General features: G+C 41.3%; 1 protein-coding gene and 1 long non-coding RNA gene across 8 annotated transcripts in view; one reads left to right on the top strand and one right to left on the bottom strand.

Moving 5' to 3' along the window:
• Positions 1-2,708: 2,708 nt before the first annotated feature.
• On the bottom strand, positions 2,709-12,218 carry SLITRK4 (SLIT and NTRK like family member 4). Of its 7 annotated transcripts, none has more exons than XM_015860689.2 (2): positions 11,999-12,218; positions 2,709-9,319 (listed from the first exon to the last, which is right to left on the bottom strand). In XM_015860689.2, the coding sequence occupies exon 2, from the start codon at positions 9,267-9,269 to the stop codon at positions 6,756-6,758; it is 2,514 nt and encodes an 837-aa protein (XP_015716175.1). In that variant the 5' UTR covers positions 9,270-9,319; positions 11,999-12,218; the 3' UTR covers positions 2,709-6,755. The 7 variants fall into 7 exon arrangements, with proteins under 7 accessions (XP_015716175.1, XP_015716173.1, XP_015716174.1 ...); XM_015860687.2 differs by lacking the exon at positions 11,999-12,218 and adding an exon at positions 11,908-11,997; XM_015860688.2 differs by lacking the exon at positions 11,999-12,218 and adding an exon at positions 11,522-11,880.
• A 45-nt stretch (positions 12,219-12,263) lies between these two features.
• Positions 12,264-18,826, top strand: part of LOC116653361 — an 80,070-nt gene continuing 73,507 nt past the window's right edge. The window contains exons 1-2 of the long non-coding RNA XR_004307003.1: positions 12,264-12,705; positions 17,932-18,018. This is a non-coding gene — a long non-coding RNA (uncharacterized LOC116653361). The remainder of the gene's footprint in view (positions 12,706-17,931; positions 18,019-18,826) is intronic.

The following is an 18,826-nucleotide window of genomic DNA, read 5'->3' as shown; positions in this document are numbered from 1 at the left end:
ATCTCCTCTACACCTCACAGCTTGCAGCTATGAAAAGTTATGACTGTCCAGCTTCAGAATCTCCCCACAAGAAGCTTAAACTGTTTCCTATTCCTCTCCGGATCACCTATCACTTGATGTTCTGAATGTCATATGTTCTACATCACATATCATCTGATGTGACTCAGAAACCATCCAGGAAAGACTCCTACAGTTTGTTATTTTATGGTTATTGATTTTATTTTAACATTTTGACAAATTCTATTTGTCTGTCTCTTTGGAAACATTTAAAGCTAAACAAACATTTTGCCGTAGAAGACTGGGGAAGGTGAAGTGTGAGCATGGAAGGAAAGGACAACCCAGCTGGTCACAGGGCACACATCTCTAGGAAATGTGGGCACGGTGCTGATGAGGCAACAATTGGACTATGTGATCTTTCTTAGTGGTCATTTCCAAACTTTGTGATTTAATAATTTTATGAAATGACATTGAATTAAATCAAGAAATGAAATGCTAATGGGTAAAGGAAACAGAGAACAACTTGTCATCGCACACAGGCAAAATGGCTATTATGCAATATAAAGATCACATTTTGGTTGCTGATTAAACAAAGCCCAAATGGACTCACAGAAACACTTAAATCTTTGTGCATGCTCACATATATATTTATATTCATACATACACACTCATATACACACATACATACATAAAATTTAGCATTAGCACCAGTCTGGGTTCTGTTTGTTTGGTCCTGGTTGTTTGTGGTTTTAAGAAATGAGTTAGCGTGAAATGACTACAACATTTCTGCAACTATTGTTAGACAATTGGTGTGAGCAAGACAAAGAAAAATCAATAGAGTAGAGCATCAGTCTGGGACTAATTACTGGTACTTCAGAAATAACAGTCTGCTCAAAATGTCCTGTTTTCAGGAAATTAAAGAATTATATCAAATGTTACCAATGACCACAAATAAAATGAAAAGTGCAGATACTTCCAAGTAGATACTATTTAATGAGTGAGAGGAGCAGGGAGCATTCCACCTTAGGGAATAACCTGTATTAGTAGATAACTTGCATTATTAACATAGTGTATTTATTTTATCTGCCCTGTGTTCCAAGTCTATGTATTAAAATAGCATATTTTAATAGCTTTGTATCCATACTACAACAACAGAATGCCCACAGCTCTTAAATCAGTAAAGTTCCTCTGGCATCAAATGGGCACAGGACTGCACCCACTCTATATTCTGTCCCACCGTTATATGAAATTAAGAACATCTCTATTACACACACTAATGATTAGAAAGTAAGACTATATTTTTCTTTCAAGTAAAAAACCAATATAACTTGTTATTTCTTTCATTGCCAGAAGTATCAGCTCCTCACATATTATGGTGATTTCTGCTTTAGTCTTCACCAGAGTAAGGCTGATTTGATTCCACTGAAGATTGCTGAGTTAAGTCTGATTTCCATTTGCATGCTTTCATACTAATATATGTTTACACAGTGCATTTCTGAGAGGAATTTGTCCCTGAGTATTAACATTCCTACTATTAGTTTTCAACACAACACCAGTCAGAATACATAAGGATGAATGAAGCGTAATTAGAAACATATTCTCCCCTCCCACTATGTTTTTTTACTAGACATTGTTAAACATTTTTACTATAAAATCAAAATTTGGACATTAAACTGCCTGAAGATGGCTTTTCAAATTTCATTTAAAAAAAAAAATAAAAAATAAAAAAAAAAAATATAATAATAATAATAATAATAATAATAATAATAATAATAATAATAAGATAACCTAACTAATTAGAATAGTGTATGGACACTTATTCTTCTTTTCTTATAGGTAAAGGATTAAAGATAAATTAATTTTCTTCCTTTTATTCAAGATGACTAATGAGAAGGGTGCAGAATCAAGGCATTAGGGGATTTTCTCTCTGATCATTCCCATGTTGAAGATCTCAGAACCCAAACAAAAAATAAATACTGCCCATGTTCCTAAAGCAAATAACTGTTGTCTGAGGTACTATACATATTACAAAAGCAACCAGGATTTGGTTAATACAATAGAAAAAAAATTATAATAAACTGTCCAAAGTAGTTAGAAAACATGTATGTTTAACTACATGACAGATTCTCTTTCTCCAATATACAAATGTTTCAAAAGAGGATTTTACAGGCACGGGACAAAGTCTAGTTTCAGAAACACAGTGGTACCAAACATTTTTATTAGTTTTTCAGAAAAATTCTATGTAAATGATGGCTGATGTTTTGACGTCACTCAAGACAAGCAAAATTCATAACCTACAGTTTTCTGTTTAATGCTGTATGGGAGATAGGTAATCACAGCCTGAACCACTGATTAATCAGCTGAGGCAAGTGTTGGGTCAGCTGTGGGAGCACAGGTGAGAGTAATGTAGCTGTGCTCCAGGAAGGGGTGGAGCTCGACTCCACCTCCTCTGACACCTCATTTAAGGGCTGACCCTCACTGAGGCAGCATCTCTTGGACATCGCTCTGCAGTGAAGACCGCCCCAGCTTCCTCAGCGAAGGCATCACCACTGGTGAGTTTCTCTCTCGCTTAGAACCTCTGTACATTTATTACCATCTTTGTTAACATCTGTTTATTTACCACTTATGCACATGTTGGACTAGACTTAGTAAGTTTTATATTATCAGCTAATCAAGGATAATAATGATTGAAGCAGGATAAAACCAATATATTTTGTTTTCTTTATTTTATTTAAAAATAGAGTGATTATAAATACATTCTTTTGATATTTCCTACCCAACTCTTTGGATGCAACCAGTAAAGAAATCAACCCACAAAACAAGCAAACAAAAATACTCAACAACAATGAAAACAAAAACAAAAAAAAAACCAAAACCCTCACTGTGTTCATTTCATACAATATCAATATACAAATCATGCAAAAGATATAATAGACATTATACTACCATCAAGTTCTGGATGGGTTTTGTTGATTCTGACACATCTGTTAACATTTTTTTTTTCATGAGGCCATGCCTTTTATCATTTATAATGTCATTATGGCTTTTTTCAAATAAAAATCACTTTTAAAGAGATGTTACTATGCTAGATTTCTATATCGCTGTCGATCTTGAACACTAAATGCAAAATGTAACTCACAAAATGGCCTCACATTCTTGTACCATAGCAGATGCTTCCTGATAAAATTGCACCTTTTTTTTCAAGGAAATGATTACACTTTATTGATTTTTGTTTAAAAATGTAAACTTCTTTATAATACAATGAACACAACAGGTTATGTTAACACCACCACTGATTGAGTTTATGTATATGGGTCTTAACAGCCATTTTACAATCATGGCCACTCAAACCGATAAAACAAACATCTGTTCAGCCACTTCCGAAGAGCCACTTTCTCAGAACAACTCACTGTAGATTTGAATGGATGTTACACTAAAACTGCTGTACAGATGCATACACTGTTTTGAAACATGGAGGAAATAAAACTGATATTAAGGTTCAAAGTAACAGTGCCACGGAAATATAGTGCTTTGCCAACTTCTGCATTCTTTACTCACAGTATTATGCCTACGTATTGCACCACAAATGTAAAACATCCAGAGACAGTTTCTACAGGAAGGTCCAGATTGTGCAATCTTTATGCTGGTGAATCCACATTCAGCTGCATAATCCCAGAATGGTCAACGAACAACTTGAGGACACAGAGCAACCACCAGCTTGTAGTTAGAGAGGATCTATGCATTATACGCAACACTGCTGTGCCTGCTCTCTTGGAAGTCAACAACACAATACCACCTAAGACCCACTTAAGGGCAGGAACTATGTTATTATCTCAAGAATAACAACTCCATACACAATTTCAGTTTAAAGGCTTTATGAGACTGGGACCTCAAAGGGTAGGAAAATCTGACCCAATGTAATGGTACAGCATAATGGCTCAGTTCTTCCTGTCTTAGGGAACAGAAGATCATAGGTAGGGAGGAAAAAAAAAAAGAAAAAGAGATTAAGTTTAGGAATTTAAGTGTTCTAACTCAGGGCCATGCTCATTGTAAGTGTATCGGGTTTACATCATTTTGTAGTAGTAGCAAATTTGCTTCTACATTCATACATGACTTCAACAGACTGGTATGGGACACCACTGCCTCTGACAATACACTGAAGCATGTCAGAAGCCTCATGCTTTGGAAAATCCCTTGGCAAATCCCTGTGAACACTGACACATCCTTCGAGGCATGCAGTGCTGCGCAGGGCAGCCCCAGGATCCATTATCCTCAGCCAGACGGTGGAGCCATTAATGGTCTCTCATGGCAATGTGTCCTTACCAACTCCTTAATCCACACACTCTCAACGCAACGAGCTCAAATGTTCTCATTTGAGTGTTGGCCATGTATTGTGTTACTGGGCAACTAAGAGCTTTTTATGCCAGAAATGCATACGTCCATCTCCTGAAAATCCCTGTGACAGCTTGAAGGAAGTAAATTATTGTGCATGGACAGCAGCAGCTTTTTGAAAGAAATCCAGCCATTCATTAATCTGTTATCATTTTATTATCTGCAGTCGTTTATATACTTCATACCATGGATAAAAGAATAAAATAACCCTCTTTCTAAGTTACAAGAGCAGAAACGAATGCCTGCAAGTAGAAGAATGTCTTTTTGTTTTGCCTTCCCTGGAATAAAGAAGCAGTGTGAGTATTCTTTTTTTTTCCTTTTTTTTTTTTTTTTTTTTTTTTTTGGAATCTTTGTCAAAATATACTGCAGGCTGTTTGCCAAGTATCATTCCGGAATAAAAATTTTACAGCAGTGCCATAAAGCCCTGAAATTAGTGGTTTCTAAAGGAAAGAGCTGACATAGCCTTTTCCACAGTGGTACTGTTGGGTCTTGCTGTAACAGTTGCTCGTTTCACATTCATGACAAATGTTAGTATTTACATTCTCGTAATCTTGATTGATTTATGTGTTGATTATAAAATGTGGATGAGGATTTAGAAAAGAAAAAAACCAAAAACAACACAGTTCTGGAAGCAAAGGAGATAGAGGGTCTAATCCAAAGCTCTTTGAAATGAATGGAAAAATTCCTGTTCATGTCAAGGAACTTTTGTTAATCTCACAGTGCAGATTTTCTGTATGATGCTTCAGCAATATATCTCAACCCTTATCTCAAGGTACCATCTACTAAGTGAGATAAGTGGGGATTTTCCATTCTCCTGAATACTGTTTCTTCCTAGCTATTCACATTCAGCTTTCACAAATGCAAGTTTCACTCTCTAGATACGAGATACACAATACTCTGAGCTGAGACCACTATATTTATTTTACACCGTGTTTTTAAATAGAAGTGACTTGCTATATTGTTTACTCTTCTGATCTTTTTCTTAATTTTTTTTTTTCTGACTGACGGAAGCCAGACAGGTAAGAACAGAAACTGTATGCATATACAATGAAAATATTACCTTTATCGTGAATTCCTGTAAATACACATAGTGAAAACTACTCAGATTAAGCTGTAAAACCCTGAAAAGCAAGACGACTGGTGGCAAAATAATTGCCTGAGACACAATACTAAAAAACTAATGAATCTATTTCAAAATGCACCATTGGTACCAAATCTGAAATAAGATAGTATGCTAATTTCACAAGAATAGTACAGAACAATTTTATTATTATGATACCTGATCACTTAACTCCGGATTACTCTATACATTACATCCCCCGGTTTCAGTTTGGTATATTGTTCTGCTTTTATTTATATCGAATGATTAATGCATTGCGATCAGGAAAACAAGTCAGGCATATTAAATACATATTAAGGAGTACATATTTTCCTATTTAGTATACAAAGTATTTCATAAATATGAATTATATTACAAAAATAATTTCTGCTACGCTCACACGGTAAGCACTTCGACAATTTTGGACAACCTGTTAGGTTGCAAGTTTTTTTCACATAACTGAGAAGGAACTTTAGGTTTAATTGGAGATGAGTCTTACAACGGTTTCTGCATAAACAGCAAATATTTTCTTCAGATGCCACAAATACCGCAGAAGTCAAGTTGATCTGTTTTCTTTTCCTTTTTTTTTTTCCTTTTTTTTTTGTTAATGTTATGTATAGACATGTATGCTTCAAGTGGTCGAATTTATTTCGCAGGTATGTAATTCATGGTATATTTTTAAACAAATATTTGCACAATTTAACATTATAATTCCAGTGGTTTCAAGATGCAGGCCATAAATGTAACCAATTTACACATACTATCGAATGTTCTCTCTTTGCATGCTTGTTACTTTTCAGATAATCTTTAAACAGTGCCATTACAACACCACAAAAGGATTACTCCAGTTCCACCAACTTAAATCCACGTGCAGGATGAAGGACCCAGCTGAGGTATGAACACCAGTACCAAGTTTCTTGTGTTTGCTTTAACAAATCACAAGGAGACGATGGTTTTGCATTTAAGGTACAAAACATATATGCCTCTTGAGGTTAAATTCAGTGTAACGTGTATAAAGCATCCCTTTGGCAATAGAGTTTGCAGTATCCCTACAGGATTCCACGGGGCATGAGCTTTATGTAGTAAAATCTACTAAGGAAATTCTCCTCTAATTGACAAATCATATGCAGCTACAGTTAATCAGACACCCTCGAATACACCTGCCTCTATGCCTACCAATATAATATAGTATTTGGAAGTTAGAAGTCAACAAAAGGCACTTTCATCATTAAATAAATGTCCACTGTAGGCAATTAGATTGCATGACCTATATTTTATTCAAAGCTGTTTGTTCTTCAAGGACTTGTAGGTAGTCAGGTGAACCTTGAAGTTTAGCTTTTAGTTCAAAATATTCACTTTTCCTTTGTTCTACTACAATTTTACTATGATTACCACCTATTAGAGATTTCTTGTTTTTTTTGTCTTGCTGTTTCTCTGGGTAACGTATTTCAAAGCCACTCACCCCTATGCTGTTGTACTCTTTTTTACTTTCGAGAAAATTTTGAATAAATACATTGGAATCCCTCCCAGGGAATAGCTCATCCAGTTCATCGATTGTGCTAAGTCTTTTTCTGGAATCCACATGCAATAAATCCTTTTCCTTGTCATTCATATTTCTCAGAATGACTTTTTGCCCTGGTGGATCAGCAAACGTGAAGCCCGTTTCAGACTCCTTTAAGCCACACGTATGACTTTTGCTCATCTGCTCAATGGTTTGAGGAATGAAGGCCTCTGCGCCTAATCCGTCTTTTTTGTTTGATTTGTGATCGTGCTTTCTTAGCTGCAGTTGCATAGTACTGCATTCTTGATTTCCAATCCCTTCATGCTTTACAGTTGGTTTCTTGTTGCGCCGAAGCACAAAAACAAGAAGACAAAAAGCAACAAACACTGTTAAAATAAGCACAACTAATATGCTTAAAATTAGGATGGACAGTGGAACTGGGCCACCAGGATGACTCCTAACCGGTCCCAGTGGTGTCGTAAAAGAGACAGCGGGGACAGGACTAGTGAACAGAGCAGATGGCTTGTTTAAAAGTTTAGGACAGAGTATCTCATTTTTCAGAGACTTAAGTTCAATGTTAGCAAACTGTACAGGCGTTTCACACTTTAATTCCTTCACCACAATACCTTCATTTAATTTTTCAAGCCACAGTTTCAAAGCAACTAAATCACAAGTGCAGTCCCATGGATTACCTTCCAAATCAATTTGTGTAAGGGATTTTAGCTGATCAAGAACGCCACTTACAGGTAAATACATGAAATGATTGTTCCTCAGATTCAGCCTGGCAAGTGGTGCCCCGGCAAAAATGTATGCTGGCAAGCTTCGCAGAAGGTTGTTGTTCAGGTACAGCAACTGCAAGTTCGGCATCAAGTCAAAGGTGCCTGCTAAGATTTCTTTAATGACATTGTATTCCAAATACAGATATTGCAGGTTGTGGAGGCCAGCAAACATTTCTGGGCTCAGACGCTCTATCTGATTGCCATTGAGATACAATCTCCGTAAATTTGTAAGGTTGCGGAAAACTTCTCCTCTGATCGCCGAAATCCGATTGCTGCCTAAATGGAGTAAATCCAGCCCCTCAAATTCAACAAAATCCATAGTGTCCACATCCTTAATATAATTGCCATTTACATGCAATTTCTTGGCATTTAACGGTTTTGGTAGGAGTTCAGCCATTGACTCTATATTTCTTTCTTGGCAATTTACACTCAATCCCAAGTCAGAAGGATGTGTTTTGCAAACGCAGGGAACCGGGCAAGGAGTTAAAGGAGGCACCCTGGTCTGATAGGATACAATTTGACTGAGGTTGCGATTAGACAGTGCTTTGCCTGCTACTATCCCCGAGATCTTCGAAGGATTTGTAGTCTTCGGCGGCTTTGTGACTAATCTGTGCACTGACGTTTGAGTGGTGTGACCATTTGGAGTGCTGTAACCGGGCTCCAGCTGTGAGGGAGGGAGAATGCGTACGTCAAAATCACTCCCCGTCCCCATGGAGCACAGCTCTTGCTTATTGGTTTCTTTCAGCAGCCTTCCGTACAAGTCACTGGGTGTTTCACAGATAGCTTCTCCAATATAGATATTATAGGGCATGTTCTCCAGCCATGCTTTCAAAGGCAACAAATCACAAGTACAATTCCAGGGGTTGTCTTCCAGCTGCAATTCGACAATTCGTCCAATGTGTTCCAGAACTCCAATGTATGGAAGCTTCTGTATTCGATTCCCTCGTATATCCAGATGGGTTAGAGAAGCAAATCGAAAAATATTATCAGGAAGGAATGAAATCAGATTGTCATTAAGGATCAAGACTTTCAGCTTGTGAAGCTTATTGAAGGCTCCCCGTTCAATAAACTTGATTAAATTGTAGTCAGCTTGGAGATACTCCAAGTTCTCTATGCCCAGGAAAGTGTCAGCTCGGAGAATCTTTAATTCATTGTTGTTCAAGTGCAACTGTTTTAACGCACTAAGACCCAAAAAGGCCCCTCCCTCAATGTTCTGCAGCTTATTATTACCCAATTGCAGGGACACCGCGTGTGTAAAGTTAAGAAAGGTATTTGGATATAGAATAATTAGCAGGTTGTTTTGAAAGTTGAGGTGGTAAAAATTAGACCACGGCGGCTTAAGCTGATTAGGTCTGTAGACTGCAACCTTCTCACAGTTGACATAGAGTACATTCTCAACCGAAACACAGGAGCAAACATTGCAAATTTCCACAGATATATCAGCATCTGCAGTTGTAGAAGAAACTGGAGATGACAGAACCAGAAAGAGCCACAGAAACATCTTCTTGTGATCAGCAAGCAACCTTAGGCTCCTGAACAAAGACAAAGTATCTAAGGAAGAAAGAAGGAAAGAAAAGAGAAAACGTTTTTCAGTTGTCATTGTTCCAAAAAGTCGTTTGGGCTAAAAATTGTATTCCACCAAGCTACTGTATCTGCCAAGGATTATAGATAAACTACAAGCATTGAATTTAGAACAACGTGAAAGATTTTAACATCAAATACACAAGAGCTAGAATTTCAAACACAGAATGTAAATTGATGTAGATAAATACAAATAACTGTAAGGTCTGTCAAATATTCCTATCTGCTGTACATGACACACATGCATAACTAACAAAGTGAAATAACCAAAGGAGATTCCAATTTTATGCATGTATACTTTCCCCGATACTGCACTGCTCATACACTGCCATGCATTTCAGGGATATTAAACACAAATGCTAATGTTACGCGCGCCCAAATATCTGAGTTGGGAAAGCACAACATAGAAAAGATGAAGATGCCGTCACAGAAAGCAATGCCAGTACTCAGTGTAGGTATCTATAGCATCAAACCATACAGACTATCATCACTACAATAGTGAAATTCACTCAAGGGATGCATAGGCATGCACACACCCTGCTTCTGTTGCTCAGCATACCTCGTTTGAATAGATAAGAAGCAAATTGATCACAGAAATACAATGAACTGTCCAGAAAATGAGAAGATCAGCCGTGGGGGACCAATGGAAGCACACAGGTATGGAAGAAGCATGCACAGGCGTTCAGCCCCATCCCCCAGAATAACAATACCCTGATTCGCAGGGTGTAAGTCGCAGTTCATCAGTCTGACACTACTGAAACCTGAGAAGAACTTTTTCCTTTTTTTCTTTTCTTGCAAAATGTTATGTAATTTGCTCTCATCCTGCACTGATACAGAGGTGGCTTTCAAGAAGCCTTCATGTACAGCCCATCCAGCTGAGCTGCCATTTTTCACACAGAACTGGAGCCAGAGCATTTCAGAAGCTAGTTCTCCCACTCCCTTTAGCAAATCAGTCAATAATCGATGCATTGCTCCCCCCACCTTCCCCACTGCCCCAGTGCCCAACTTGTTGTCCCTCTCACTTCCCGCCGTGGGAAGCCACCGAGTTGAAAGGAGGAAGCTGGGATGGAAGTGGAGAAAGCAGGAGTCAGCAGGAGGAAGGGGAATCGGAGCCACAGGGAGCGAAGGATGCGCTGGGGAACCTGGAGGGGAGGGCAGAGGAGGGACAAGAGAGCAAGGAAGGGAAGACAGAAGGACAAGAGGGAGGGGGAAAACAGAGGCAGCAAGAAAGGGAGAGAGAAAGGGATAGCTGAAGGGGTCAAGGAGGCCCCGGAGAGGGACCACAGAGAGCAGAGAGAGCGGAGCAGCTGCTGTTAACTCCCGCAGGCTCCCGGCCAGGGGGCAGCCCCATGCCCGGAGGCAGCCCCACGTCCGCACCACTCCGCTCCATCCTCCCCTCCGTATCCCTGCCTCGCCCACGCTCGGGTCCCCTCCTCTTCCTCTGCCCCGGGGCCCGGCCGGTGCCGAGCGGGGGCACTGCGCGGCGCTGCCGGCGGGTCGCAAGCCCGGCCAGGAGTGCAGACATACCGCAATGTTTTGCCGCAACACGATGGCCGGAGCCGGCTCGACTGCTGCCGGCTCCCCTCTATCGCGGGCGCCCCGTCGCCCTCTGCCTCCCGGCGGGGGAACACAGGAGGGACGCAGGCGCTCACACACCGCGCACACTCCGGCTTGGATCAGGCACAACGCGGCGATGCAGCCCCTCGTCCCTTCCAGCCCTTCGCAACAAGGTACAGCCGCACTTCCCCCACCCTCTTCCCGCACCTTTGCAAAGTCCATCACGCAGAGAATTCACACTGCACAGATCCCGTCCCCCAGCCCATCCACACCTCCAGCGGTTATCCCGGCCGCAGCCACTCCGCCGGAAGGGAAGGGAAGCGAGCAGGCAGCGCTGTGCGGAGCCGCTAGCCCGGGGCTCCAGGAAGATGCGAACGGAGAAGGTCCGGCAGGAAGCACTGCCACCTCGGCTTTGCCCTCCCCCCCTCTCCCCCCTTAAAATAACAGCAGTAATAAGAAGACCTTCGGAATAATCAGGAGCTATTAAAACGCCGACACAAACGCAGCCCCTCCGCGGCCCCGTCCCCGCCCGCACTCACACGCCCAGCGGGGCTCCCGCCCGCCCCCGGCGATGCTCCCAGCGGCGCTCCGCGGCGAGCTCGGCGCCTTCCCTACCTCGGCAGTCGGGCTCCCCACGGCCCCGCTCTGCTCCGCCGCTCTCCCCACGAGGGACCTCCTCTCCGGCAGCTCCGCGCACGCACCGAGCGCCGGGTGCAGCCGGGAGCCCGCCCGGGTGTGCCCCGTTGGCCGCGTCGGGTGCCGAAGCACGGAACGATGCGAAGCCCGGCGCTGCGGTACCCCGGCGGGCTCCTCCGCATGCAGCAACCGCCCCGCCGAGCCCTGCCCCGACACCGCTGTCCCCCGCACGCACACGGGGAGAGGATCCCACTGCACACGGGCGCCCGCTCCCATCGCACTGCTCTCGCCCACCCCTTGCACGCAGAGTGAGCCCCCTCCCCTTCGCCGCGCACACACACACACACACACACACACGCACGCACCGAGCGCTGCTCGGAGGGGAAGGAGACGCCGCTCCGGGGAAGCGATCCCGCAGCCGCTCCCGCACGCTGGGAGGAGCTGCGCCGCCGTTACCTTTCCCGGAGAGAACCCCGCGGAGATCACGCAGCAGCGGAGCGGCGGGAGGTGCCCTCCGGGGCGGTGTGAGCCGCGGGGCCCCGCTGCCGGGCCGGGCACCGCGGGGCTGCCATGGGGCGGCCGCAGCTACAAGTGCGGTCCCGGGCACAGCCGCGACGGGGCCATCCCGCCCCCGTCCGCACAGAGCCGGGTTGCGCGCCGCGGATGGGAAAAGGAGGGGAAAGAAAGGAAACCCCCTGCCCCCTTCCCCCCGCCCCTCCCCGGCTTTTCTGGAGGCTGCCCCCCCCCTCCTCCCCCGCCTTGAAACAAAAGTAGAGGTGGAAACTGAGTGGGCAGGATGGTTAACATTTACTGCATTTAATGTGAATCGCAATTATGGAACAAAACCGCTGTGAGGAGATGCGAGCGACCCGGTCTTGAGACAACGCAGCTATTCGTGTGCCTCGTTCTTTGTGGCTAGGTGGAATTCCGCTTCTGCTTAGGTAACAGCTGCAGTCTGATGTAAAATTCCTCTAATGCTATGGCACTTGTGCAAAGCAGATTCTGCTGATTAAGAACTCCTATTTATGTTTTCTAATGTGATTTTTAAAACCCCCAAAGAAGGTGACATCTCCTTCCCAGACAGAAGGACCAGTTAACCAAATGACGTCTTGCAAGAGGAGTTCAACTGTTTGTCCTTTACTGTGAATGCGAACGTACTTCAGGTAGATAACTAACTGCTTATGCATTGTCCCCATACTGCTTGTGAGTGGTAGTTCTGGGCAGTAAACATGAGGGGTGGAAAACAGCAACTGCTCTCTTCATTGGCAGGAATGAAATACATAGCTTGCTCTGAAGGCTGGCTGCATCTAATTGAAATAATTGCAGAATGTTACTTTGCATGATGTGGATAGACTGATACCTGAAAACAAATACATCTGAGACATCAATAATTTGCATATCACAACAGAACTGAAAGTGATCTGTGATTAATATTCAGCCAATTAAAAACTGAAGTGTTTAAAATGTAAACTCCCTTAATTATTGAGCTATTAACAAAGTAGTGTTCACATAAAAGGGAATGCGTGCATTACTTACAAGGATTTGCATATAAGTGTTAAGCTAAATTTCTCCAACTCTTTATTTGAATGAACTTACAAAACAGAGAGCAAAGGTTTATCATAAAACTCCCTTTGGAAAACATATGGTCTATAGGTATATTTTCACAGGCATAGAAATGCACGTATAAAGATGAAGGTCCGCTTTCCTTTAACCAGTTATATTAAGCTGGATGTTAAACCACTGTCTTGCTCATTTAGTAGATAGAACTGCATACAAGCAATCTCAGAGGCACATCACTACTCCTACTGCCATTCTAAGTGTAGAAGCTGAATCAAAAACCAAACATAGAGCATAACAGTATGTGGATCACTCCAAAAGTAATGCCTCCTAGTTATTTCCATGGAAACAACAACTTATACAAAGAGCACAATAACTATTTCATAGAGCAAATTCTCAGCTACAAAACACTTTTTTTCAACACAGTCACCACTACCAGCTTTGCATTTTCACCTGCAATGAACAAGAGCCTGCATACCACGCTCATAACAATCTGCACCAGCAGGGATGACCCGCTGTCATTGATGCCACTGCAGAAATACAGCATCCACAGCCTCACTGTGCTCACATCCACTGTTGGTATCCATAAACTTTCATCAAGTGTCATTGAATATCAGTGGGCACCATTTTTTCCACATGGAGGAATTCAGTTCTACCCCTTTGCTTCATACACACTTCCATGTCAGACACCATTTTTCAGATTACCCCTCCGCTGCCATCTGTCACACAGCAACAAAATGTCATGGGATGTTGGTGGGAAGGTTCAAACTCTACTGCCATACCACCAATGTCCACCTCTGACATCATGATCCGATATTACTAAAATAAGAGACATTACTTTTGGAGCAGCCCAAAAGATCCCAATAGATCATATTTCAGCCTAGTAAACCAGGAAATGAGTAAGCATCAAAGAGAACTGAAACTGTGCTACAGCGAAATAGATTTTGATGTCTCTATTATAAGAGGTCATTGGCAATGACATATGTTTATGATGTTGTAGAACTTATCTGAAAATAAAACTTAGTTACACAACTGAATTTAATTGTTCGGATTTTAGTATGTCATATTTTAATATTTACTTCTAATTTGTAGTCTTGAAAAATAACTCCTCCTCCAAATCTTATTTAAGTGACTTTGGCCACTTATCCTAACTTGCATCATGTTAGACTCTCTAAGATTAGGGCTCAAAACAACATCAGGACAACGAACAAAACCAATGTGAGGATAAAGTGTAACATAAGCACAAGTGAAGGCTATGATCCAAGATGATAATGTGCGTAAGGAAAAATTCACTTCAAGGGGTTACACCCTAGAATCACTTGGCTGTATCCCCTTCTTTGAGATCTGGATAAAACTTCAGACACCTGTAAAAGAATAATCGCAATGCAAAGGCCAGTGCAGTTGCTGAATCTAATGCCAAAAGCACAAAACTGGAGAGCATTTTTCTTAAGTTGCTGGACACACATGCATGAAGGACTTCAACTAAAGTCAAGAGAAGTTTTGTGCCATAAATTGCTTTCTTTCATCCATGGTAATTTCCTGAGAAATTAACTGATGGGAAACAGGAGCTAAACATCTTACTTGTTCTTGGGGGGATTTGCCAGTATATTTCAAGATAGATTATGTGAACAGGGGCTGCATGTGTGGGTTGTTTGGTAGAAGGGCTTATGGCCAACCTTTATACTGCCTATGGCTGTAAGGGCATCCTAAATGCTTTTTCTACAGGCACTGAAGGATGTGTCTCTGCTCTCTCTGCTCTCTTTGTCTGTTGTCATCCTGAGAATGAAAACAGAGCTAGACCCCTCCAGTTTGAGCTAACGAGCAATACTGGTTGTCCAAAAACCTGTGGCTCTTGAAATCAGATCATGACAAGAAATTGCAGTCTTCGTGACCAGCCAGGGAGCATGCCTTCCTCATTGGTGTGCTGACTTATGTGCTGGCCAGCTGTGAGCAAGCCTTCTTGGAATAGGAAAATAAAGGTTAATGTGGGATTTGTTTGCTTATGAATTTTCCATAGTTAAACAATCTCTGTTTTACAATCCTACAGCATGGTTCTGCTCTCAGTTAAATCGGTAGCTACCACACTCAGCAAACAACACCCAACACAGTAAAATACAACTCTGACTCTACTAAAGTGTCTTAAAATAGGTATTGAACTGATAAGACATCACCTTTTGAGGAGAGAAAAAAAGAAAGGCAATAACTCTACTCATTGTCCTCTTCTGTGTATTTTGCCAGTCTGTCAGAAGAGGGGGAGGGAGAGCATCCTTCAAAATTGCATGTACTGGAGTGAGTCTCTGCATGTGCATCCTTTTAAAGGTACAGCGTGATAGGAAACAGGGAGAATCTGCAATACACTGAAGACAGAACCACTGTGAAAGAGTACTGTGCTAAATAATGTGGAAGAAATGCTGTCAAATACATGTCTCTGCTTGGCTCCATAATTATTTCCACCTAACTCACTCCAGTTCATCTGGGAGCCCTGTTCAGTGTGCAACAAATAACTGATCACCTGCTCCAGGAAAGCATCACCTGAGAGAACTCTGCCATAAATGCATACTGTCAGCAGGAATTGGTAGGGATTTTCCATTCTCTCTTTTCCCTCTCATTAACAGTGAGTCAGTTCCTTGAAAGTCTGATAAAAGTAGGCACGCTGCTGGTATTGGATCTGCTGTTTTATTCTCTTTGTAAACTCAGCCTGAGGGGATGTCCAGCCCCATAACAACACTCTTGCCAGATTTTGCCATCAGAGCACCGTGCATGGGCATTTATTCACTAAATTGCAAAACGTCAGTGCAATGCCATCAGTACACATTTACTTATTTCCTTTCTCTGTGCTCATTTATGCAGGGATAGTTTAACCTTCAGCTCACTGTTAGAGGCTACCACCAAGCTTGGCCTATCCCTCTGTTCTCTGAGACAATGAAAAGTGTGAAATCAGAAAAAACAAACAAACAAACAAACAAAATCCCCCAATGAATGCAGAACTTATCTGAGATATTGTTCCCTAATAAAAAAACAGAATAATAGATACTAGAAGCAGCTGTGGTCCTGCCCAGCTCAGCTGAAGAAACTGCTCAGTAAACTGATTTCTCAGAAAAAGTACTGTATTTACAATAAGGATTCCATACTAGATAACTCTAATATTATTGAATATACTTAATTGGGAAATAATACTTCATATTCCCCAAATAAACTCAGCAGTACAACTAAGGCTGTGTACTGTTGAGAAATAGCAAGTTATTTGTTTTGGTTTGTTTTGTTTTTTTTAAAAAAAGAAAAATTGACTGTGGTTGGATATGATGTAGGACAGGAAGAAAAAAGGTGCTCTAAGAAGGGAGAAAATGTATTGTGTGACAAGGCTTGTTACTTTGGTTGCTTCTAATAACTCATCTTGTCTACTACAATGGAGCAGGGGCTATCTTTTATGACATGAATGCCATACCTGTTAGGCTTCTGGTCAGGTTTAGATGGGTTAAGGTCACTTGACATTAACAGGATAATTTATTTGGAATACTCTAATTCACACTGCCTCAAGTTTTACTCACATGTGAGAATATCCAGTGTCAACTCCTGGAATTCCACAAGTCTCTCATATGAATGAAGGTGGATCATATAACCCTCATCAATTTACTGCAAGTAGAAAAGTCTCTTACTTTTTGTCTTAGAAAGTTCAAGAACTTTCTCATTCAAGAGCTGTATGACGAATCAGAGTAAAGTAAATTGTCATCTAATCTAGAGTGAAAAAAAACCAACCTTGCTTTTGTTGAAGTTTAAGCTGGTGCTGACACTTGGATGGAGAGCTTCAAGCTGTGACATTATAGAGCAGAGAATGGGTGCAGAGCAACTTGTGTTATAACTGTAGTGTCACTGTTCACTGCAAGGATCACCCCTTCAAGTATTACTGTACCTTTTCTCAGCAGCTAAAAGACAGTAGTGGCAGAATGAATATACATCTACAGAATAAACTAGTGTATCATACTTGTTGCTTGGTTTAGGGAACAAGTTATACTAGGAGAGAAATATCTGAAGCAAATTTAAGATATCGTATGTTTGCTTGTTGCTCTACTTTAATCCCCTTTTGCTTCTGGGGTTTCTTTTGCAGCTGCCCTAATTTCCTCTACTTTAACATTTTGTATTAATTTCCATAATGATCTCCATGAGGCCTGAAGGCTCATAAGCTGACAGACTTTTTATTATTGTTTTTTAAAAAGGGAGGCATATTCTAGCTTTCCTATCACCATCTGATGCAAAGGAAAGTAGATCTGTGGTCTTTCAAGAGAGCAAAAACTGCATCTACTTCATTAACTGTGTGGTGACATTTTCTTAAACCTAATGATTACAGACCAACACTTGCCTGATATAAACAAGCTTCAGGGAACAAATGCTGAACAAGAAACCAGGGATGTTTGCTTTGAACAACATTGTGTTGCCAAATCAAAATGATCAGGGAAGAGACTGTGGTTTATATGGACGTGTCATCTTTGAGAATTCCAGACCATCCTTGACGAGAGAAGTCTCTGCATTAGCTGGCTGCTCCACATACTTGTCTCCAAGGCCTGAGCAACTAATTCAGAATGGCCCAGAATCAAACAAAATGAAACCTCCCTTGTCTTAACAAAGGCTTAAGCACAGAAATATGTAGAGGCAGGTCTGTAGTGCTCTCCACTGCATGGACACAGAAGGAAAAAGAACCTGAACCATTGAAAAGAAGGTGGAAAAACACGAGAATGTCTTTAAAAAATTAAAGGGGCAGTGAAGTCTTTCAAATGATTTTAACTCTCTCTTTTCTCTCTCTCTCTCTCTCTTTTTTGTTTTTTTTTTTCAACAAGTACATCAAAGAAAAGAGAATTCTGATGGTGTGCCACAAAACTTGCAGTCCTGGTGCCGCTGAGGGTGTCGTAGCTTTTAACGACACGGTATGCCTGACATCCACAGATAAAACTAAGATGGGTGCTTAGAAAGCCATGGTGGAAAAACAGGAGTCAGTAAGAAGGGTCAAGCAGTGTTTATGTTTGTACATATGTACTTATGGGGAAGTTTTGTGAAAGAGGGAAGAAATCATGCTCTTGTTCCTCTTCCTCATGTCCCTTCTGGCAGCCAAAGGGACTGGTAATCTTTCTTTGTGCCAGATTTGGCATTTACTAGACCTTCCTTGATCCAGCTCACTAACCTCAAAATAATTGTGTTGGGTTTTTTTTCTTCTCCTGGTTATGTTAGTATTCAGCCAAATAAGGGAACTGAATTGGCTTATACAGAGCTCCAGTATGTGTCATCACTGGTGGGAGTGCCCAGACACATGGTGGGAGACAGATGGGAGGAGGTATGAGGGGAGGATAAACTGGACTGACTACTAGCAACAGCACTTGTGAAATCATTTTGTGTGTCTTTTGTAAAATCAAAGTCATGTAAATCCAGGAGAATTCAATTTTAATAGAAAAGTAAAGGAGAAAAGCAAATTCTAGCATTGCTTCTTTGCTTTGCTAGAAAAAGGTCTGCATTTTCTCACATGTAGGCCCTCCAAGATTTAAAAAGGAATTATATATTTTCTTTCCACACATCCATGAAATCAAATTTTCAGAAGAAATATTTAAGCATATTTACTAAATAGTGAAATAATCAAAGAGAGATCAACATGTAAAGTCTAAATGAATGGCTGAATGTTGAAAATATTGTAGTCTAAGGGAGAATTGTAATCTTATTTAAATCCTCTTATGACAATATGCT

Source organism: Coturnix japonica, chromosome 4, assembly GCF_001577835.2.
Source record: "Coturnix japonica isolate 7356 chromosome 4, Coturnix japonica 2.1, whole genome shotgun sequence".
Taxonomy (NCBI): Eukaryota; Metazoa; Chordata; class Aves; order Galliformes; family Phasianidae; genus Coturnix; species Coturnix japonica.
Note: the sequence above shows the minus strand (reverse complement) of the source record. Positions and strands in the feature narration are given on the sequence as shown.